The sequence below is a fragment of the Magnolia sinica genome, chromosome 6 (assembly GCF_029962835.1).
Source record: "Magnolia sinica isolate HGM2019 chromosome 6, MsV1, whole genome shotgun sequence".
NCBI lineage: Eukaryota > Viridiplantae > Streptophyta > Magnoliopsida > Magnoliales > Magnoliaceae > Magnolia > Magnolia sinica.
Genome location: NC_080578.1, coordinates 87,387,587 through 87,412,384, shown reverse-complemented (window position 1 = coordinate 87,412,384; position 24,798 = coordinate 87,387,587). Strand labels below are relative to the sequence as shown.

The window sequence follows — 24,798 nt, the reverse complement described above, 5'->3', positions numbered from 1 at the left end:
TATATGCAAACCTTCTAAATACCATTATCTGAAGAATGAAGTTACGAATTACAAACTTCAGCTTCTTTGTTTATATAAATAATTCAATATAACAACTCATCTATCAGCTAATCTTCAAACACTTCTCACATCTTTTTTTCCTTCTCTTCTTTTCTCTCTCTTACTACAGAAGCAGCCATGTCATTGGGTGGGGAAGCTTCTCTCCAACGCCAATACCTAGAGCCGCTGCTCAGTTCAACATGCGTGCCTCTCTCGAACGAGTGCCTGAAAGCAAAGAACCTTCTCTCCTCATCAAAATCACCTTGAACGAGCAGTCTAGCAGCTCACGGCCAACTCCCATGGATACACATACAAAATCGAGGATTCAAAGGCATCTAAGAAAATGCAGATATTCTCAGACAAGCTTCATCGATACTCTCAACGTAATAGATCCACCATACGTTTCCAATATATTATGTTGTACTTCAATGTTCATCCAATGGCCCGTGAATTCTCTGCACAGAGCTTGGCCATTGGTGCTAGTGATATGGCAGAGCGGACCATGAAAGCTTGTAAGGAGTTACATATGGCCATGGAGATTAATATTGTGACATTGTCATTGGTGCAAGATGATGGAGATGTAGATTCAATGGCTAGGATTTTGACGTGGTCCCCTGTAGTCCCTATATCAGGATCTTCCATTGAAGCATTGGAGGGGATGGGCTTAGAATCCGATCCTAGTAAGTGTGTAATATATCAAGATGAATTTGTGGGAGGGGTTGGGATATTGCGTATGCCTTGCTCACATGTTTTTCATGGCCAATGTATAATCCGATGGTTGGAGGAAAGACACATATAACGAGTCTCTCTATTTGAGATGCCGGTGAAGCACTTGAAAGAAAGCTGATTTTTTTATTTTCTATAATCAGTCTTGTCAAATCGGAAAGGGAGAGCCCAAAGATCTGGGCTATATGTGGGGCTTCGACCTTAAGGGTACGACGCGTTTTGCGGGTGGTTCGCTAACCGCTTCCACGTGCGAGAACAAAGCCGTGAAGGTGGACAGCGAGTGCCAGCCAAAGCGGACAATATCTTACCAAATGGGTCGGGGTATTACAAATGGTATCAGAGCGAGGGCGCTCTTTCTCCCGAGGGGGGGTGGGTGTTAGTGCCTGTCCCACATCGGAAAGGGAGAGCCCGAAGATCTGAGCTATATGTGGGGCTTCGACCTTAAGGGTACGACGCGTTTTGCGGGTGGTTCGCTAACCGCTTCCGCTTGAGAGAGTGAAGGTGGACAGTGAGTGCCAGCCAAAGCGGATAATATCTTACCAGCGGGGTCGGGGTGTTACATTTACAATATCTATTCAATTTTGTATATGACCCATCCACGTTATGGGCTACAAACTGATAGCCATGGTCACAAAAAATGCATGCCAGACTAATTTGATAAAATAATAATAATAATAATAATAATAATAATAATAATAGGAATCCAGATTATCCGTATTGACAGGCCGTTGTAGTGGGTACTGTCCACAGTAGTCCAAATATAACACATGCACATACCATTCGAAAGCCATGATTGGGAATCCAAGCAAAAAAAAAAAAGGGTCACTTACCTTTTAGATGAAAATAATCGGAGATCCGTCATTGAACGCTCTGATACCACTGTAAGGAAGCACGAAAGGTGAGCCCTCAAGATCTGACGGTCTACATGAGTTTTGGAACCCTCACAAAGCAGAAGATTAACGCTCAAACGGCCCACCTATCTACTACTGCAGTAGATGGATCTATTCACACCTCTGATCTTACGGTATAGGTGGCCTTGGATCACGATCTATGGATTAGATCGTCCCAAGGACAAGCCAAATGGACAGATTACTGTGCACACAATATCTTTCTGTATACTCTCGGTATTTCTTATGATTGATTGCACTCTACGAGAGAAAAGCCCATCCCTTTTTATAGGAAATGAAGGAGATGGGATGAGACCAAATTATCCGGTCTTCTCTTTCTCCTATCCAAAATCAAATTCAAAAATGAATTTGAAATCTTAACAGAAAGGAAAAGGCGAAAGAAGCTTAAACATATGGGACCCACCCACTAGTGATTGCTCACCAGTGAGCCCCACTGGCTTACGTCCAACAGGATAAATGACATTGAACCGTTCATGAGATTATTCTTGGGACAGAATGAAAACAGAAGCATTAGCCTGATTGATGTAGAGTGGGTTAGGGACAGTTTCATGGCCAAGATGTATCAGAAAAGGTCCGGTCGATGACAGAAGTGATCCGGACCATCAGACCTTAAATCCGGTGTATCTCGCAATTCGGAATGAGTCATCGGGTGTAAAATATATGATTTTGGGGTAGGACAAGCTACTTTAGCTACCCAACCCCGTTATGCTGGTTGCGCAAGCCGGATTTGCAAAATACCATCGGATCAACTGTCGTTTCCCTATTTTAATTCCATTTTTATTATAAATAGTAAGTTTTAGTTTGATTATAATTCTTCATCCATTGGACTTTAGGAGTTGCGCCCCAGGTGAAAAGTGCTTAGAATAATTAGGAGAACAACGTGGTGAAGCCAAATATGAAACTTACTATTTTTGGTCGAAAACCTTGCGCACTAGTAGACATCACAACCGTCTATAAATACAAGTTTACTAAGTTGCGAATTCTAGGAGTTTTAGTCGTAGCTTGATTTTGAAATTTCTCCCAGCGCTTAGTATCCCTATATAAAGGGTTGTAAACTCGTTTATTTCAATCATCAATCAAATTAAGAATTTTCTAGAATTTATTTCTATTTTTCTTGTTCTTTTCCTCATGGATTCGAGAAGTCTCTGTGAGGAGTCCAGAGAAGCTCCATGGATTCGGAGTAGTTATCCTTGAGGAAGACGGTGATTGACCTCATCACGTTCATCCCTGCGTTAATTGGTATCAGAGCGAGGATTCCCCTCGGGCCGATGGCAAACAACAAAGGTATGAACCAAAATCCTATGGACGGTAATTCAGGGATTCGTTATCTTTCGGAAAGAATGGAAGCTTTCCACCAGGATAGTCAGTTGACCATGCAAGGGTTGTATGCAACACTTGACCGTCTTGCGGATGCGTTACTTCCGTCCCGAACCCTAGATGATGCTCCACCGCCTATGGTTGCTGTAAGGCATAACCCGATTTCCGTAGAGCACTACCAGTGATAAATCGTAAGGCTACACCAGGTGATTCGAGCTTAAGAGACGAAGACCTTAATGAAGGCTTTGCCCAATGACCAATCCATAAAGGCGATCATCTAAATCATGCTGGGAGAGACTATCGAGGCAAAGCCGAACTTTCTAGTTTTAACGGTTTATTATGCATAGAAGATTTGCTCGACTGGTTAGCCGAACTAGTAATATATTTTGATTATATGAATGTGTCAAAGTATAAAAAGGTGAAATTAGTAGCATTTAAATTAAAATTCGGTGCTTCTACATGGTGGGAGCATTTACAACTCTCACGAGCCCGACAAAATAAGGCGCCCATGTCATCATGGCCACGGATGAGACGCCTTCTTCGATCTCGATTCCTTCTTAATGATTATGAGCATGTATTATTCCAGCAATACCAAAACTGTTGATAGGGGAATCAAATCGTCAACGGCTGTCTATAAATAGCAAGCTTACTATTTATAGTAAGTCACGATTTCTAATAGTTTTAGTTGTAGTTTAATTTTGAAACTTCTTCCTATATTTCATGTCATTATTTAAGAAGGTTGTAAGCTCATTTTAATGATCAATCAATTTATTACGAATTTCTAAAAATTATTCTATTTTCTTATTTTCCTTGTGGATTCGATGTATCTTTGTGAGGAGTCCAGAGAAGTTCTGTGGATTCAGAATAGTTAGAGCCAGTCTTTCTCCTCGAATCTATGGCTTCTATCAACGGGTTGGGCAATAATCCCATGGATGGTGCTCCGGGAAATTTGCCTTTAATGGCGGCGACTTTCGAAGCAGCACAACGAGAGAATCGGCAAGTCATGCAAGGGCTGCAGGCTGTCATCGATCGCTTGACGGAGGCCCTAGGGCCATTTCGTGTTTATGGCGGTGACCCGCCACCAACAGGTGTGGGAACTCGTAATCGCACTGATCGTGGGATACTGCCGACAGTGAACCAAAGGAGAGGGAGATCCATCAACGAGGAGGTCAACGACATGGTACTCCAATATCCCGAACAAGACATCAATCGAGCAGATCGAGAGTTCAGGATGAGACTCGATATTCCTAACTTCAATGGATGACATCCCTTTCCATAACACCGAAGCTCTGTAGTTGGATAAGTCCTTGGTCCACCAACTCTCCTCTAAACGCCCGTACTTTTTCTTGACTAACGTATTCTAGAGGGTCCCGTCCTCTGTCCCTAGTCTTCAAGTCTATTTGCCTAAAAGGGCCCAATTCATACTCTTAAGGTCTTTTATACTAGCCCCGCCTTCTTGTACGTGCTTACACACCTCCTTCCAATCGACCAAATGAAATTTCTTCTCTTCCTTACCATGCTATAGAAAACCTCTTGTTAACTTTTCCAGCGTTGCCAGTGTCAAGGCCGGGCATTTGAACATCGACATGAAATAGAAACTGCTATGGAATCCCACTACATCAAACTCAAAAGAAAAAAAAATATAATAATAATAATAAAATAATAAAAAATGATGTGACTCATGCTGAATTGTCTTAATATTTCTCAAGCATATTGCACATGGGTCATACCTCATTCTCTTCAATTCTCATTCTAAAGTACCTCCAGACAGACTTTTGGGCTAATATATTACACCAAGGATTGATCAGAGATGAAATCCAAATTAACAAATTTTCAAAAGAAAAACTAGTAAACATGCAGATGTAGGCATTCATGAACTTTAGGCAACAAGAAAAGGTCATTATTTGTCGTCTATTAGACCCTCATGAATTTGAATTAAGGAATAAGAAATTCATGCAAACTTATTTCAAGTTGTGAAAACTAGTATGATGAATTGAGAAGCACAGACTACATGCTATAACATATTGCAATAAATCAAAGTTCCTACAAAGACCTGCATCACAGAAACCGAATAAATTTTTATTTTTATTTTTTAATTTTATCAACAGAAGAAGAATGCTACCAAAATGCAGCCCAAGCATCTACTTTGAAATATATATAAAAATTAGTTCATTTCTGATGGGCATCAAATGACAACATCTGTCCATTAAATAAATAAATAAAAAGAGTTAAAAAGTTTAAGATTAGTTGCCTTATACCTGCATGTGCACCTAGCAAATCTCAGTCATTAGACCTTCAGTTGCATAAATTTTCTTATGCTTGGGATCATGAAACAAAACCTGCACAGAAATGGATTGTCATTTAGGATCAATGAAGACGCACAAAGATTAGTGCCAAAGCACGAGATTTAAGCTCATTTTCATATAATCTCTTATACATTGCGACCTATGCCAGAAAATAAGAAAAAGAATTAGGCATTATTGCTCCATAACAAGCATCACATCCAGCTGCTCTTGAATGTGATTAGAAAAAAATATCGCCTGCAAATTTGCGAAAAAAAAAAAAGCAAAACCAAATGACTGCCGCTCAAAATAATCATGTAACAATTACCAAAGATGTTTGCCCAAATTACAGGATAAAGACAACAGGCAAACTGCACCCCTCACTGAAGTTCACACTCCAATTTCAAAGGCCTCAACAAGTCCCTGTCATTTGGACTACAGAATATAAGAAGCATTTTATGAAGGTTTTTTTTATTATTTTTATTATTTTATTATTTTAGTTTTATTTTATTTTATTTTTGTTATTTAGCTGGAGTTGCTTGAATCTCTCCCTTACACAAAAATGTCACCTTCGAAACTAGAGAATGGATGTGAATTTTGGGGCTACCACAGAAGGCAGTCTACTGTTTCTGTAGGCTGAAGCGAAGGACTACCATGAAATGAAGGGCCTGCTCCTGTGTTGCATGGCCGTTAGCACTCTAGCCCACTGTCTACCAAACCAAATCTCTGGGAAACCTACTCCACAACTCAGCTTTTTCAATATTTTTTTATATTTTTAAATTTTTTGTTTATTTTTATTTTTCCGGGTGAAATTATTGAAACCACTTGCAGTAAATAGACTTGAAGTTCTGATTTTTGAGCCAACATATGAGGCCAACTAAACTTCCATCTCACTCTCCAAAGGAGTGAAAACAATTCTGAATATAAAAACCACTTTCTTGTAAAGGACACAGGAATATGTTCTGAGTTAACTAAATTCTCTTGAAGCTTGCAAAAAGAAATTAGTTTTCAGTGGTTAACGTTCAATTCCCACTATTTCCTTTGGTGGTGCGGTCCACTTGAGCTTTGGATCTACCTCAATTTTGGGGCTCACACCTTAAAATGATATGACAAAATGGATGGATAGCCTGAATAAAACACATACATTATGGTGTTCCCCACGTGATGGGTCAGTAGGCAATCAGCATCCCCACAATGGTGGGAGCCTTTCCAGACCAACCTAGTACTGGAGGGGTCACTAATGAATCCCATATGTGTTTGACCTAAACCTTCCATCCATTTTTCAATACTCATTTTAGGGGATGAATTAAAATATGAAATAGATCCAAATCGCAGGTGGCCGCACTACTGTAAATGGCAGTGATTAAATGGCCCCAATAAAAACTTCCTAATGCCTATTATCATGTTTATTCACCATCCAACCTCTTGTCAGGTCACCTCACCTTAATGAAGTTAAAACACAATTATCAGTTTCATACAAAACTTGTGGCTCCCTGTAAGTTTTAATCACTCCTGTTTTCTGTGTGTGGTCTACCTGAGATTTGGATCTGCCTTATTTTTTAGCTCACGACCTAAAATGAGCTTAGAAAATGAATATACCATGTGACAAAACACATACATCATGGCAGGGCACACCATAACCAGTGTAAGACAAGTGATCGCTATTGCATAAGCAGCTCCCCCATAACCAGTGCGTGACACAAAAATATAGCAACCTGCAGATCTGCAGGAAAGAAAAAGCCCTTCAGTTAGATTACATCACCTGAAATTAACAGAAATAAAAAATAAAAAAAAATAAAAAAATCTTAGTTAAATATAAGAGAAATCACCGTAAAACAGATAATAGTTGCTAGCTGTCTGATACATGATTCATACTCATCTTGACAGGAGTGGATTGAGTCAATATCTGTCAATAAGGCTTCTCTTTCTCATGTTAGCAGTATCCTCTTGTATTCAATATTGTAGCCTTCAGCTTTCAGAGAGGCATATACTTCTGCAGGCGTCTTCACATCATCTAATAAAATGTTCTCCCAGTACCCTTCTACACTGGAATGCTTCAACACTGGATTAAGTTCTTCACGATGCAATAGCATTCGACCACCAGATTGTGTTACCTCAGCTATTATATCTTCTTTCATCCAAGCTTCCATGTTTTTCACCTGCATGAAGTCCAAGCAGGGATACATAAAGAAAATCCGTTGGCTTAATTATTTCTAATGTAATAGACTAATAGGCATGTTTTTTTTTTTTTTTTTGGTGTGTGTGTGTGTGTTTGGGTTTGAAGAAGTCTTATATTTCTTCGGTGCAATTTGGACAGGCATTTGAGAAGGCCTGGACAAAGTCTTGCTCATCAGCTCCTTCTGTTCTTGTGGTGCCTGCAAACAAGAACTACCTTCTCAAATCAATCACCTTTCAGGCCCTTGCAGATCTTCCATTACAGTGATAGTGAGATGAATCTAAACCCAAAAATATCAACCATATCTTATTCAAAATTGAAGATGGTTTCACAGAACGTCTTCATTGTCTTCAGGGGACAAATACAAACACAAGTGTCCTATTCTTCAGTACTATTCATATCCAGTTGTGGCTTTAACTTGAAACACCTATGACCCATTCCATTCATTTAAAGTTTTATTAATCAATGTAACTCTTGTTTTTTTGTATGTATTTCTAGAAATCTGAATTCAGTGCAACTATCAAGATTTACAGGAAAGGTAAGGTAAGTTGACATTATATAACAAACAAAAACAGAGAAGGACATATCCCTTTAAAAACTGACGTTTCTGCCCAGTTGCCTGACGGAAAGAAATCAATAGCTCCCTGGATTTAAAAGAACAGTGAGTGATATTAAAATCCCTCTCTTTATTTTAAGCAGCTACAGTAAATAGATCTTGTTTAAGATGGCCACGTGTGAAAACCCACAAGAGCACATCGATCATAAATAATAAATCCACCAGTTTATTTAAAAGCTCAAAGAAAATAAGAGACAATACTTGATCATGCCACCCGTAACGGTGCCCCGTACAGGAGCTTGCCAGACTTTAAAAAGATCTTGGATCAGCTCCCAGCGATGAGCTTGTGCACAAACCAAACCAAACCAAACCAGCATACTTGATGACCTCTGCCCAATCTTGTGAAGCCACAACCTTTTTTTAATTAGAAATCAAGAAGGATTACATTAAAGAAAACTAAAACCAAAAATGCAGAACCTGGTAGACAGAGGGCCACTCACTGGACAAATATCCAAATCTCTTTCACCAGATTTCAATACCATCCTTTTGCGACATTTGTCTAGGCATCCAAGGATTAAAATTTCTCTGAAACCTTTGACATTTATAGTAGTAGTCCTAGGCTCCAAGCCATAGAAGATATCCACTTAAATCAGTCTTAGATAGAGTAAACCAGAAGTAAATAATATGACCCATGCTAAGTGTTTAAAGTTCGGCACAAGATGATTTATATTACAAGTCAATTGGATCTCAACATTAATCTGTTGGTAAAACCTAATTTGGGGGTATCATTGACTTGGAGGCATTTGATTATAGGCATTTGACATCATCCTTCCCATTTAATTATAAGAAAAGATTGAAATTAAATTTAGATGAAAAGATTATTTATATTACATTAATGCTGCCAATAATCCCAGTGAAAGCATATCCATAAATCAAAAGATATGAATTATATGGTACATTCCCTTCCAAAAATATTGTCATTCACCCAGTGTGAAAATTGAGTACAAAAACCTGATCGAGAGAAAAACAGAAAAATAAAAAATAAAAATAAAAAATAAAAAATCTCAATGCAATGACTAATATCTTGAAAACATCTACAAGCCTATTTTATTTTATATTCAAACTTCTTCAATTTGCACCATTAGCCTGCTGACATTAACAGATCAGCTAAAAAGAAAAACATGACAGCATAGTTTTGAAAAATTATAAAGCATGGGATGATGTGTTATGATTCTTCAACCCTGTAGTCATTTTTAAGATGAGAAAAATGCAACCAAAGATGTAAGAAGTGTCTGAATCAAATTACAAATCCATGCAGCAGACTTATTCCCATTTGAATGTCTGAATGAAGGGCCAAATTTGAAATAGATATATCTTAATATCAAGAACAGACGATAGTTTGTGTACATGAGAGAGAGAGAGAGAAAAGGGTGGGGGGGGGGGGGGGCATACAAATGCAGATTTTTACAAGTAGAAATAAATTAGCACAATTACAGCTAATAGATCAAGATACTATAATTCAGCAATCAAGAAATGATCAATTCTAAGATTGTGTGATTAACTACCTTGTGAAAGTACACCCATAGATCGTCCCCAAAGACCTATGCAGGAAATTTTTGGGTTGCTTCGTAGATAGGACACCACAGTTCTAAGATCATCTTTCTGACATATAGATAAACAAACACATCAAAAACTTGAGCACATGCAAAGAGCACAAGATTAGCTGAAGTTGAGGATGAAGAAATTGATATATATATATATATATATATATATATATATATATATATATATATATATATATATATATATATATATATATATATATATATATATAAAACTAATATGATGTTGATAAAGTGTCTACAGCTAGCAATAGAGGTGACAGAGGGATATAGAAGTGGATTCCAAAAATTGGAAAATAAGCCATGGGATTCAAATAAGCAAAGATCCTCAATTTCCAACTTCTGCCTTGACTGGTTTCCAAAAAAAGATGAGTTAAGAATAAAAAAGAAAAAATAACCATGTCAGCTAAAAAAATAAAAGAGAGAGAATCAGCTAATGAATACAATCCTATCAAGTTATCAAGCCAAATCCAGAAAAAGGCTAGTTCTTGAATTCTTGGCCTGAGGCTAGCTTGCAAATCCCAAGGGAAACGTGCATATTTCTTTAATTTGTCATATAAATTGACATTCCAAGGTAATGAATTCTAGGTTCCCAGGCACATTTCTAGATTCTGCGGAATTTTATTCCCAGTTTCTAGACATAACCAATTGATTCAATTTCTCGGAGAATTTGTTTCATGGAAATAAATTCTTTAGTAATTTCTAAATTCTAGGTTGCCAAATGACCCCTAAAACACATAGCTAGCACAATTTGTATTGTATATGAAAAAAGAAGCCTCTATGCAGAAGCAAGTACTTTATCTGTGTTCATGGGTGGTCCCTACCATGCAATGTCTTTCCCAAAATCAAGATGATCTGCGTTGTCACAACATTTGATTGAAAAACCAACGCTCAACGTTCAATCTAGTGCCATAATTCATTGGAACCCACTCTTAAGGTTGAGACTCTAGGGCCATTCATAGGTGGAACCCACTCTTAACATGTGGTGGCTCAACAATTTAAGCAACCTCACTCATCATGTGGTCAAGGATCTCACAAGCTATGGCGTGCTCTGATACCAATTTGATGCAGGATAATTAACCACTTGCTCTAAAAGCTCGAATTGTTAGAGTATGGCAAATTAATCCCTTTATCTCATAGCCCAGGCCCCACATCTCATGGGTTAGGACCTCAGCCGAACCCCCATCATGGGCTCGTGGGCCCCAAATCACATGGGCCGCCCACCCCGATTGTGTCCCCGCATCCCAGGGGCTACCCCACTCGAGCCCGGTGTGAAATGCCCCTGCATTAATACGTTTTTCATTCCAAGAAGTGGTGAACTACGGGTGAGATGATGATACATACCATGTGTTTGAGGGGGAAGAATAGAATGTGGTAGGGCCATCTTTCCACAACACAACTTGCAGGTTGAATTATCAATCTGGTTTAACCATCTACTGGGCCCTACTAAGGATGTCTTATTATGTAGAACTCGTCCCTACTATACAATCCTATTTACCACCTTCATTCAATTTACTCTACTGAGTATTTCAGTGTCAATCTTTCATTTTTCCATTGGCTTGATGACCATGATCAGATGGATACGAATTTCTAATAGGTGTGATTTTGATACATGAGCCGTAAATCAGTATATAGGTTGACCTGCTTGGTACAAAACTGTGCCATGTGCGCTGTATTATATATGGCCCTACCATAGTCTGATTCCTATTGACTCTACTTTATCATCTGTTCATGATCATTTCTAACATGGCTCAAACTCAAAATTGAAATTGCAAAATAAAAATGAACAGAGCAAAAAAAAAGGGAAGAGGAGTGGCCTAGTAGACCTACACTCTTCCCCGGCCTAAACCAGCGGAATAATATCTAGGAAAATGGAAAAATAAAATAAAATAAAATAAAATAATAACTCAAGAATCTAGAACTAAGAATCGAGAATTTACCCTTGTTTGTATGGAAATCGAGAATGAAACTACATATATTCTCTAGAAACCTTGTAAAAAAATATAAATCATCATAGAAACTATATAAAGAAGAAAGAAAAAGCTATATGGAATCAATAGCAAAGCAAAGTAGGAAAGGTAAAAAATAAAAAAATAAAAAAAATTACCTTTGTTTCAAGCATAAAACCTTGTTAACAATTGGGTATTGCATTTGAAACAGTTTTTTGAATAAGGAGCTGCGACAGCTGTCCCCATTTCTTCCCGAAGAATGATAGGTTACTTCCTTGACTAAAGATATGTGAATGGTATAATGGCGTGGACTCTTGCTGTTTTTTCTTTATTAGACATCTATTTGTTGAACACCATGAAAAGGTGAGGACATCGCATCCACTGTAGTCATCTATTTGGATTAGTGAACCATGGGCTCCACTTGTAAAAACTTAAAAACTTGAACAGAGCTAGACAATCTTTTGGGTTGAGCTATACTTGAATAAAAAAAAATAAAAAATAAAATAAAAATTGTTGAATTTGTGATGGTAAAATAGTGTGGGGTTTCTTTCATTTCTGCCTAATTTCTGAGAATGAGGATTCTTTTGTTGACTTCGAATGAAATCTGATTGAACACGGGGACTTGGCTCTTCTTAATTTCTGGTTTTTGGTTGATATGATTGCATGGTAGAAAAAAGAACATGGTTATGTGAATAAAAATGCAATAATAAAATAAGTGCAATGTGCATGTGTGTGTGCATCATAGCTATCAAAATCATTCACCTAGGCATTTCAATGGTTGCACAACTACTAGGTGTATACTGTCCTGGTGGCCTAATACAATCATGTACGAAATTCAAAAGGATTGTAGTTCGATTTTGAAAATAAGATAATTCAACCACATAGTAAGATCTCTAGTAAGCCAATGCATCAAAACTATCTCAAATTTATGGATAGAACTTCACTCAAACATTTCACCAAACACCTAAATGGCAAGTCAAACCAATGCCTGAAAACAAAGAACCTTCTCTACTCATCAAAATCACCTTGAACGACCGGTCCCAGCAGCTCACGGCCACCTCCCATGGATACATATACAAAATCGAGGATTCAGAGGCTTCTAAGAACATCCAGATGTTCTCAGACAAGCTTCATCGATACTCTCAATGTAATAGATCCACCATACGTTTCCAATATATTATGTCATACTTCAATGTTCATCCAATGGCCCGTGAATTCTCTGCACAGAGCTTGGCCATTGGTGCTAGTGATATGGCAGAGCGGGCCAAGAAAGCTTGTAAGGAGTTACATATGGCCATGGAGATTAATATTGTGACATTGTCGTTGGTGCAAGATGATGGAGATGCAGATTCAATGGCTAGGATTTTGACGTGGTCCCCTGTGGTCCCTGTATCAGGATCTTCCATTGAAGCATTGGAGGGGATGGGCTTAGAATCCGATGCTAGTAAGTGTGTAATATATCAAGATGAATTCTTGGGAGGGTGGGATTGATTTTATTTTTTTTTATTTTTTTTTTATTTTTTTTTTTAAATAACAAAAAGAGGATTCATTCATATATTCAATGGGAACATATACAGCTCATTCGGGCCTAAGCCAGGCAGACAAAAAGATACCCCGACGAAGGCCTATCGTAAAACAGAAAACAAAAGAACTATCAACAAGGGGCTATATCCAGAGCCAGGGGGTTACATCAACCGAAGATTTCTCAAACCAACTTTATCAAGAAAAATGGAACCTCTCACCTGATGAGGCAGCTCTGAAGGCCGATCGAACCAAGCACCAGATTGAGAAGCGCTCTCTAGTCAAGCCAAAAAATCCGCCGGCGAGTTCCCTTCCCTTAGAACATGCACAAACCTGATTCAGCCATTACGCTGCAACTTATAAATCCTATGCAACCACATCCTCCATTTCCATCCCGGCGTTGCCACTCCATTGAGCAAATCGACTACCAGATTAGAGTCCGATTCTAAGATGATTTGGCTATAACCCCTTTGAATACCCAAAGCAAGACCGTCATGCACCGCTCTCAATTCTTGGGAGGGGTTGGGATATTGCGTATGCCTTGCTAACATGTTTTTCATGGCCAATGTATAATCCGATGGTTGGAGGAAAGACACGTATAACCAGTCTCTCTATTTGAGATGCCGGTGAAGCACTTGAAAGAAAGCCGATTTTTCGATAATCAGTATTCTCAATTTTATTTTTTTATTTTTTTTTTTTAATGTCATTCACCCTTACTGAAAGCCTTGTATTTGTGTAGGGCCCACCTTGTTATTCATGTGACCCGATCTGAATGGGCATGACTCTTAGGGCAGTGCCGTGAACTATCTGCACAAGTTCTATGCATCGTTATATGTTTGAGAATCAAAAGCCATGTTGGGCTTTTGCCAGGTAATATCTGGATATGAGCCACAAGCCGTTGAAACCTTCCCGAGGCTTGCCATGACATAAAAATGGCATCAAACTGTTCAGGAAATTATTCTTAAGATGAACTGAAGACACAAACATTAACCTGATCCAGAACGTCTGTGGCTCCGACAAGGTTTCAATTGTGACAGCTTGATCCCTACTATTCTCTTTGCTATTTCCCACTTGAGTTTTAGATCCACCTCATTTCAAACTTATGTCCTAATTAACATAGGCAAAAGATATCATGGTGGGCCCACATACCACAGATAATTTTTATCCATTGGGCTTCAGGCGTGGCCAGCTTTAGACTGGGCTTGGGCTGAATACTAGACCTGTGAGGCATGACCTATATTTAAGCCCGTTAATTAATTAGGCCTGGCTTGGGCTTAATATAAGAGCCAACTAGCCCCGCCCGAACCTGGTACGGCCTAGCCCGTTTAAAGTTTCAAGGACATTTTTGTGAATATCATGCTTGATTGGGCATTTTTAGCAAACTGGAGTGAGCTGGATTGCTGAACCAAATGATTAAATTGAACTAAGCCTACCGGCCTACCCAATGTATCAGTTTTGTCTCAACAGTTGCTATTTACGAGCTGTGAACCAATGGTCGTAGTCAGCATGCAAACAATGCAGGTCATGATTAAAAGGCTGGAATCTACTTGTTAGGCCCCGAGTTGAATTTGTTGGCTGAATTGATGTATTACAGATTGTTGTCTGTGCAATATTGGCCATTAACATGTTTTCTGCCCGTCGTCAGATGTATAGGAGCAAGAGTTGACAAATATGTGATCCTTTTCCTTAATGTATGAGAAAGAAGAAGAAGAAAGTTAAAGAAACCGGTGAGGGATATGGGGTAGAGGAAGGGACGCCAAATGGAGAGAGGTCTTAACAAGAAAATATGGGGTGGAGGAAGGTGGGCGGTGGACTAAAGCATCCTCATTGTATCAATCTTCATATCTATGGAAATCGGTGGCGTCACTAAAAGATAAGAGTGTGGGAAGGTATAGGTTTTAGCTTGGGGGACGGTAGTAGTAGTTTTTCGGTGAGGGATGAAGTAGTCACTTGGACTCCATGTTGTAGAAGAAATCTGGCTGATAAAGAGTTTGAAGAATTTTTGCAGCTTCTTCAAATGCTAGAGAAGGTTTCTCCAAGGCTATCAAATCCAGATTCCATAAAATGGTTAAAAGAAAAGTCAGGATCGTTCCCAATGAGATCTCTTTGTTGGTCTCTATGTGAAAGAGATGGATTTGATGGGATGGCTCCAACAGCTTGGCTATGGCACTTCTCTAAGATCATCTTTCTGACATATAGATATACAAACACATCAAAAACTTGAGCACATGTAAATAGCACAAGATTAGGTGAAGTTGAGGGTGAAAAAATTGATATATATATATATATATATGTATATATATATATATATATATATATATAAACTAATGAGATGTTGATAAAGTGTCCACAGCTAGCTATAGAGGTGACAGAGGGATATAGAAGTGGATTCCAAAAATGGGAAAATAAGCCATGGGATTCAAATAAGCAAAGATCCTCAATTTCCAACTTCTGCCTTAACTGGTTTCCAAAAAAAGATGAGTTAAGAATAAAAAAGAAAAAATAACCATGTCAGCTAAAAAAATAAAAGAGAGAGAATCAGCTAATGAATACAATCCTATCAAGTTATCAAGCCAAATCCAGAAAAAGGCTAGTTCTTGAATTCTGGGCCCGAGGCTAGCTTGCAAATCCCAAGGGGAACGTGCATATTTCTTTAATTTGTCATATAAATTGAAATTCCAACGTAATGAATTTCGTACATGATTGTATTAGGCCACCAGGACAGTATACACCTAGTCGTTGTGCAACCATTGAAATGCCTAGGTGAATGATTTTGATAGCTATGATGCACACACACATGCACATTGCACTTATTTTATTATTGCATTTTTATTCACATAACCATGTTCTTTTTTCCACCATGCAATCATATCAACCACAAACCAGAAATTAAGAAGAACCAAGTCCCCATGTTCAATCGGATTTCATTAGAAGTCAACAAAAGAATCCTCATTCTCAGAAATCAGGCAGAAATGAAAGAAACCCCACACTATTTTACCATCACAAATTCAACAAATTTATATATTTATTTATTTATTTTATTCAAGTATAGCTCAATGTATTAATAAAAAAATGAAACATTTTTTGTCTTTAGCCATGTTGATCTACCCTTTACCCCCACCATGCCAAGACAAAAAGAAAGAGTCTATGGAACAAGGCATGACCCACCGAGAACCAAACATGCCATGAAATCCCTCCCATACTTTCTTTACAACTATGCAATGAATGAAAAGATGATTCACTGATTCCTCATCCTGGTAACACATAAAACACATTTAGAAGAATCATTTTTCTCTTGCACAAATTGTCGACTGTAGGCACTTTGTTACTTCACAGCTCAGACTAGCCAAGCTAGCAGCCATCTTTAGAGGAGTGCCATATCTCCAAAGATTAAGCTGTGTGACTAACCCCGTTGACATTTAACCTGCAACTGATCATTTGGTAGATAGATTTAACTGAAAACTTGCTGGACTTTTCTTCTAATCACCACATCAAATCTCTTTGTAAGACCAAAGGGCACGCCTAGCACAACATTTCCTACAATCTCAACAACTCCTCTACCGGTTCCTCATTTAAGTTTCTCCTACAAGGGGGAGCCCAAATAACTTCATCTCCTTGGAAAGAATAGCACCTTGCCACTCATAAGTTAACCTCTTGCAAAATCCCTGCTAAAGGGGGGAGCAACTCCCTCAATTTTTTATCATGTAGCCAAACATTCTTCCAAAATCTGAACCCCTCAACATTACCCAAAGAAACCCCCACTCCTTCCCAAACCTAATTTTTTAGCAAGGCCACCGCTTTCCAAAGAAACAATGCCCGATACAACAATGATCTCTTAATCCACCAAGAACCTTTTTGAAACCCATACTTTCTTCCCACCACTTCTCTCCATAAACTATCATCTTCAATACCAAACCTTCACACCCACCTACCCAATAACGCTAAATTCATCTCTCCCAAGACCCTAAGACCGGCTCCTCCTTGATCTCATAGCTAACACACTTCATCCCACTTCATAAGATGAAACTTAATGCTTTTGTTTTGCCCCCTTCCACAAGAAATCCCGCCTAATTTTTTCAAGCTCTCCACCACCACTTTCGGATACTTAAATAAGGGCATATAGTAGACTTGTAGGTTAGACATCGCAGCCTTAATTAGCATTAACCCTCCTCCCAAACACAAGTTCCTTCTCTTCTAACTTCGTAACTTTCTTTCAAATCTTATATTATTCAACAACAGATTTCCACCACTCTTACTATAGTTTTTAGGATTAAAATCATAGATTGAAGCGATTTAGGTGAATAAAAAGCTCCGAGGGTCATTTTTTTCAAAAAATAAATAAATTTGTATTTATGCCTTTTTTCGATTTCTAGTTCTAATGCTTGATTATGAGTAAATATTAGATACACGTAACCATGTTCATAATTTCACCAAACAACCAGATACAACACTCTCACCAAAGAGTAGACCGTTATGCTATCATAAACATGTTTTAAAAAATGAATACATAATTGGAATGTTTAAATTATTCTAAATTGTTTAAATATTATCCCATAACTTTTCAGGAATAAAAATAAAAATTTCAGCCGTTACGGGGGTCGTATCGGTCGTTATGCCCCTAGTATCAGCCATTAAGGCCTATGCCCATATTGGTAATGGTGGTGACCGTTACAGCCACCATTACCTATACGAAATACCTTGCCTGAAAGCTACTATCTAAGGCTTGTATTGTTTACAATTATACCTAATTTGTACCCTCTTTTATGGACACCCCAGATGATGCACGTTCCAACTTATTATCTTCATAGAGAAACTACGCTTGCCCTTCTCTTTCTTGAGCTCCTCTCTTTCTTCTTCACCTCATGAGAAACTGTTGGATCAACCCTTGCGAAACTCCCTGTCAATGCCTCTTCATCTTCCACTTGCCTCCGTAGATCTGACACTGACGACACTATACCTTTATGAATCATCATCGCTTGGTCGAAACTTTTAACTGACTGCTGCTCAATGTAGACCCCATTACACTCTCCAAACTCTATCTAATCCTCCAATAATTTCGAGATGGAAACATTCGATTGCTTCTGAAGATATTCTCTTTCTCTTAGCAATCTGAAGTCGAAAAAGAATAGAAAGAGACAAACCACCATATCATTATATATTAATTTCAAGCACGTGCCATCACTTAAACTTTCCCCCATCTATGTGAAGCAAACCACGCGTGTGGCTCCCAGTTGTGTTAACAGAACCACTCGCAAGACACCTTCCACATGCGATGAGAGGCCCACATTAAAAAGTTCCTTATGAAACTTCACTACGCTGAAAAGGCGTTTTTTTTTTTTTTTTTTCTATGATGTCATCATCACATGTCACCACTCACCATTCTCTTCTCCTTCATTAAAACAAGAAAAGTAAGCTTACTGCTCGACCTCTCATTTAAAGCATCTTCACATCCCCCCCCGGCTTTAAAAAGAGACCCACACCCATTGAAAGCTTCGGCCGTGACTGACATTGGTATCATTACCACTAAAGGTGTACACAAGTCGAACCGAGTCGAGCTTAGCACAACTCGGCTCGGCCACTAGCTGACCCTAGCTCGAACTCGACTCGGCTTAGTCCTCAAACCTGACTGGCCAACTCGGCATTTTCACAAACACATGGAGGGCACTTTCAATTTCTTACTGTATGTAAAACAACAACAGCTGTTTATAGGCATTTCATCAAACACCTTGTAGGCAACATCAAAATCAAGAAAAAATGGTATTTGTTTCATATACATACCTTCCTTGCCACCAGCCGACACTTTATTGAGTCATTTCATCAAACACTTGGTAAGCAACATCAATATTAAAGTAACCGACTCATCTAACTGGTTCGATCTGAGTTCGATTTGAGTTGGGGTTCGATCCGAGTCGAGTCGAGCTCGGGCAAGCTTGAACTCGGTTCGAAATTTTTTCGAGCTAAAAAATCAGCTCGACTCGGGTCGAACTCAGTTTCGAATCGAGCTTTTTCGAGTCGAGTCGAGCGAGCTAACCGAGCTAACTCGGTTCATGTACAACCCTGATTACTGCCATGCATCAACACCTCTTCTCTTTTATTCCCCCTACCTTTTTGCCCATCAATGAGGGACTTACAGCACAATGATTTATCATTCCATCATCTTCGACATCCTGATTCGCCATCAACGACGAGCTCGAGCTATCTTCCTCTACACCTATAACAAACTCCTGAGATTCATTCTGCAACTTTACAAAAATGCTATCATTTTCGACTCTAATTCGAATATTTTTCTCACAATTTGCAGTTTTTTCTTCCTTATTTAGATCCTAGCAAAACGAATTTTCTCACAATATTTGAACAGTAGATCAATCTCCACTACCATTTAAATACAAGCTCGATTTCTGTGAACACTTTGTTTATCCAAAATTCCAAAGGGAGGTCCCAAATTTGGATCCAAACATTGTTTTATGATTTGAGTAAATACAAGCAAGAGTGTGGGGGGCGTCCAACACTAACTCTCTCTTCCTTCCCCTTTCTTTCTCTCCTGTCTTTTCCACTTTCTCTTATCTCTTACATCAAACTAGATGGTATTAGAGCGGTAATCGATCAAGTTCCAATCACTTTCTTTTCCCTTACCTATCAAAAACCTTCTCTTCCTTTCTTTCATGTTCTCTTGTGTTCGTAGCTTTTTAAGAAACTTAGGGTTATTTCTAGTGCACCTGCCTCTTCAATGGCCTATGTGTGAATGGTGTTGGTGATGTATACGTGATCGTAGTTCTTTCTAGTATTTGGTTAAGGTGTATGGGCTGATTGGTGCATATTGTGTTGTGTATGCATTGTGTTGGATTGTGTGGCTGAAGCATTCAAGTTTCTAGAAGCATTAGCCCTTACTTCTATAAGCATTGTACATCCATTTCTTCTGGTTTTTATTGCCTCTATTTGTAATGGAGATGAAGGCTACGGAAAAATCAGGTTCATAAATCCATCTAACTTTTTGAGGGTTCAAATATCCACTATCAAGTTAAATGGCTAGTATTCTAAATCTATACAAGTCTTAACAGCTGAGGGGAACAATAGGAGAAATGGGATGAAAAGAAGTAGATATGATGAATGGATTTAGGACAATGCTCAGATTGTGACGTGCTTGTAGAATAGTATGGAAATGTTGTTAGAGATGTTTCTAGATATAGCAAATAAGGTTTAGAATTCTCCATGAGTACAGTTGTACATGAGTCAAACCGAGTCGAGCCTGGCACAGCTCAGCTCGGCTCAGTTCTGCCAGTAGCTAACCCCAGCTCAAACTCGGCTCGGCTCGGTTCTTGAGCCTGACTGGTTAGCTCGGCTTGATTTGGTCAATAGTGCAGGCCAGTTCGAGCCTGTGCAACATTTTCTTAAACACATAGGGTGCATCTTCAAATTCACACTTAATGCAAAACAATAACAGCACTTTACAGATATTTCATCAAACACTCGGCAAGCAACATCAAAATCAAGATATGAGGGCAATCTTATAATGTAAAGTTTTTATTTATTTATTTATTGATTTGTTTCGTATCCATTCCTTCCTCACTACCAGCTAATCCCGCGGAGAATGTATGCACCCGAAACAACACGTTGTTGACTCATTTCATCAAACACTCGGCGAGCAGCATCAATATCAAAATAACTGAGTCATCGAGCTTAATCAATCCGAGTCGATTCAAGTTGAGGTTCGATCCGAGTCGAGTCGAGCTCGGGCAAGCTCGAACTCAGCTTTAAATTTTTTTGAGCTCCAAAAACCAACTTGACTTGGTCCGAATCCAATTTCTAGCCAAGGCAAGTCGAGCTTTTCCGAGTCAAGTCAAGCAAGCTGACCGAGCTAACTCGACTCGTGTACATCTCTATCCATGAGAGATGGATTCATAAAAATAAAAACATCACTCAATCCACACCAATTATTTGAAGAGGTATTTTACTTTCCAACAAGGAGATAAATCGCTAGGTGAATATTACTAGAAACTCAAAGGGACACGGGAGGAGTTGAATGTGTATCAACCTCTTACAAGCAAGGTATTCCCTAACAGTAACAATGGTCATAACAGATACTATTGTTAAAATTATGGTATGGGCTGTTATGGGGAGAGAGAGAGAGAGAGAGAGAGAGAGAGAGAGAGTCGATGTTGAATCGATGTTCACCAAATCGCCTCACCTTCTCCATAGGGCACAAATTTATGAAGCATTCCCAAGTATTCTTGACCTTTTTCGTCCTCTGTGAGCAAGCCCACTAACATAGTTGCGGTGGATGCATCCACAGAAAAATGTCTTTTAGACATTTCCCCGAGAAGTTGCATTGCCTTGAGGGTCTCATTCTTTTGTAGAAAGCCCCTAATTAAAGCATTGTAGGTGACACTGTCTGGTTGGAAACCCTTCTCTTCCATTTGCAAGAACAATCCATTAGCTTCCTCCAAAAGCCCTTCTTTACAGAGCCCATTGATTAACATGTTATATGTCCTAACATTATTCCCCAAGCCCGTGGTAGAGGCCCAACTGAAAAGCTCCTTCGCATATTTAAGTTCCCCAGTGTCGCACATCCCATTGATAAGGACATCAATAACTTTATTATCTGGTTGAATTCCTCTAATTTGCATCTCATTAAGTAGTTTCATTGCCTCGACAGGACACTCACTTTTACACAACCTATCCATCAAAATGGTGTATGTGAAGAGATTCGGACATTGTCCATGAGCTTGCATCTCATTGAAGAGCTCTTGTGCAGCCACAATTCTCCGTACCTGGTACAGCCCATCTATAAGAGTGTTGTAAGTAACAATATCGGGCTTCAATCCCTTGCAAGGCATTTCTAGGAAAAGTTGCATAGCCTTGTCTACCATCTGCTTCTTGCAATAGCCGTTGATTAACATGTTATAAGTCACAACACTAGGCTTATGACCTTTACACGCCATGTAATCAAATATCTTTAAGGCAGCATCCATTTGGCCAATAAAACAGTAGCCATTTATCAATGCATTATATATGATTACATCAGGCTCCACACCTGTCTGAGTCATCAATTCTAGTAATCCATGGGCTTCTTTAACCATTCCTTCTATGCAAAGAGCATTCACCAGTATGGTGAAAGTTGTGACATCAGGCGAGATTCCTCGATTTGACATTTCCTCGAACAAACTCATTGCTGCTTTCCATTGCCCTAAATTGCATAGTCCATGAATTAAAGAACTGTAAGTGAAAACATCCGGCAGAATCCCTTTACCAACCATTTCTGAGAAGAGGTTAAGCGCCTCCCTTGTGAGCCCATCTTTGCATAGACTGTCGATGATTGTGTTATAAACAGCAAAGTTAGGACTACATTTAACCGCTCCCTTCTCCATTTTCCGAAGCAACCCAAGAGCCATTCCGGTGTTCCCCGACTTGCAAAGACCGTCGATTAGTATCCCGAACGACACCACATTATAAGGATATCCCATTTCTACCGTCTTCAGAAAGAAACTACTCGCTTCCCCAATCCGCCCTTCCATACAAAACCCCTTAATAAAAGTAGCCAGAGTCACGACATTCGGCTCATGGCCACGTTTCAGGATGTCGCTGAGAATAGCAAAACCAGAACCGATGCCATTCAAGCGGCAGGAACAATTGAGAAGAATGTTCCATGTACAGATATCGGATGGGATCCCTAACCAATTCATCTCCCGATGCAAAGAAATCACGGTCGAATAGTGTTTCATTTTAGCAATAGTAGTTAACAGGCGATTAAAGGTCTGGATCGAAGGCGGCGGCTGCGTGCGGACCATACGATTGAAGAGGCCCGCAGCATCCTCTAACCTCACAAAAGCACCGGCTCGAATCGAATTGAATAGATCATTCACCAAATGGTTGAATTGGGTTGGAGTCGGGATCTTGTTCTCTGTGATTTTAGAATCAAGGGCAGAAATGGTAATTTCAATAGAAGCTGGAGAGGAGAGAGTTTTACCCTTTTGAGCAGCGGCAGCGGCAGCTCTTTTCGACGACATTTTACGAAATCGAAGATTATGTGGGTGCCAAACGACTCCTGATGAGAGAAGAGAAGAGAAGAGGGGATGGTAATAGTTGTGGTCCTGTGGAGTGCGGCTGCCACCCCGGAAGCATTGATGTGGGTGCGACCCTTACTGTAGGACCCACTTCGATGTATGTATTGTATATCCACGCCGTCCATATGTTTTGTAACTATATTGTGGAGCATGGTCCCAAACATGACACAGATAAAAATTTCAGGTGGACCCCACCACTTGCAGGGAAGCGGTTGGCTGGTGTACCACACACCAGCTATAGAGCTGATGTAGATACGTGTCGTGCCAAGACGAGCGCCGACGCTCCTCCAGCTCCGAGTTGTACGAACGGTTCAAAGGAGATCAAAGTTACATAGCCCCACAGTGATGCATTTATTATATCCACACCGTTCATTCATTTTTTAAGATCATTTTAAAGCACCACCCAAAAAATGAATCATGTCCAAAGCTCAAATGGACCACACCTAAAATTGCAGCAGGAATAAAGATTTTCACTGTTAAAAAATTAGTAGGGCCCGCCATAACGTTTATTTTCCATCCCATCTATTCATAAGGTCAAAAATACCTGAATGAAGAGAGGAAAAAAAAAAAAATCCTACTAATCTGAAACTTCTTGAGAGCTAGAGAAGTTTCGTATCAAGCTGATATTTCTGATTTCACTTCATCCACGTCTACGTGAAATTATTAATAGGTTGGACGGTAAAAAAAAACATCACGTTGGCCCCTAGAAAGGTTTTAACGGTGGGTGTCATTATCAATGCAGCTTCCTTTGGTGTGGTCCAGTGGAGCTGTGTACATGCCTAATTTCTAATTCCAAACCTTAAAATGATATACCAAAAGAGTTGAACGGCGTGGATAAAACATTTACATCACGGTGGACCCCAGACCGATTACCGTCCGGGCGGCCGCGTCCACCGTAAAAACGGTGAGATCGGGAAGACCCACACGCACCCTCTGTACAAGCTTCTCTACACGCGGTGCACGTGCAAACATGTTAAGCATGTTGTGAATCTTAGATTCGATGCAAGTTTCATGTTCTCACGTGCGATACGTGTAAAAGGTGCGTGTGGAGAAGCTGCTTATTTCGCAACCAAAGTTGGTTCTCTCTTGGATGCGCGGGTCCCGCATGAAATCCAAAATCCTGTGACCACGCGTAAATCTCACGTAGGCATGCACAATGTACGCGGAAACTCCGTGGAGCCCACCACGATGTCCTTGTGGCATCCACACGGTCCATCAATTTCTCCACCTCATGTTAAGGACATAAACATAAAAACGAGGCAGATTCAAAACTCAAGTGGGCCACAACAACTGAAATAGTTGGGACTGAACAACCACCATTCAAAACTTAGTTGGGTACAGACACTTTAGTTGGGGAGTTTGGAAGGGAAATAATCACCAAGGTGGACCCTTTGGCAAGTTTCAACCCTAGCCGTTTTCATCCCACTCTCTTGGGTAGTCCTTCGGTCTGCCTCATTTTTGGGATCATGTCCTAACATAAGGCGGCAAAACAGATGGACGGAGTGGATGCAACACGCACATCGATGTGGGCTCTACAGACCTTCTAGCTACAGTTGAACGGTTAAGATTTGATGGTTCCCAACTCATCCCTAACGAATTATAGAAACTTTAATCTTCTTCTGTTTCTTTGTTTCTATGAAC

The 24,798-nt window shown here is 39.5% G+C and overlaps 1 protein-coding gene across 34 annotated transcripts; it reads right to left on the bottom strand.

The window, feature by feature from the left end:
- Positions 1 to 23,554, bottom strand: LOC131249010 (pentatricopeptide repeat-containing protein At1g63330-like). Of its 34 annotated transcripts, none has more exons than XR_009172609.1 (7): positions 23,061 to 23,554; positions 8,482 to 9,666; positions 8,266 to 8,347; positions 7,102 to 7,431; positions 6,891 to 6,995; positions 5,249 to 5,695; positions 1 to 264 (listed from the first exon to the last, which is right to left on the bottom strand). XR_009172609.1 is itself a non-coding variant. In XM_058249555.1 (7 exons), exons 1-2 carry the CDS (start codon positions 23,098 to 23,100, stop codon positions 7,388 to 7,390), a joined length of 1,863 nt encoding a protein of 620 aa, XP_058105538.1. In that variant the 5' UTR covers positions 23,101 to 23,289; the 3' UTR covers positions 1 to 264; positions 5,249 to 5,329; positions 5,428 to 5,530; positions 5,601 to 5,695; positions 6,891 to 6,995; positions 7,102 to 7,387. The 34 variants fall into 34 exon arrangements, 26 of the variants coding, with proteins under 26 accessions (XP_058105538.1, XP_058105539.1, XP_058105546.1 ...); XR_009172607.1 differs by lacking the exon at positions 23,061 to 23,554 and adding an exon at positions 12,601 to 13,051; XM_058249555.1 differs by lacking the exons at positions 8,266 to 8,347; positions 8,482 to 9,666 and having other exon boundaries at positions 5,249 to 5,329; positions 5,428 to 5,530; positions 5,601 to 5,695; positions 21,282 to 23,289.
- Between the last annotated feature and the right edge of the window lie 1,244 nt (positions 23,555 to 24,798).

Excerpts from the sequence above, each read along its gene's own strand:
- LOC131249010 (XM_058249549.1), bottom strand. The coding sequence starts at position 23,100 with ATGTCGTCGAAAAGAGCTGCCGCTGCCGCTGCTCAAAAGGGTAAAACT. Across the intron at positions 7,432-21,281 it reads ATTTGTGCCCTATGGAGAAG|GTGAAAAACATGGAAGCTTG; the intron begins GTGAGGCGATTT and ends GACTTCATGCAG.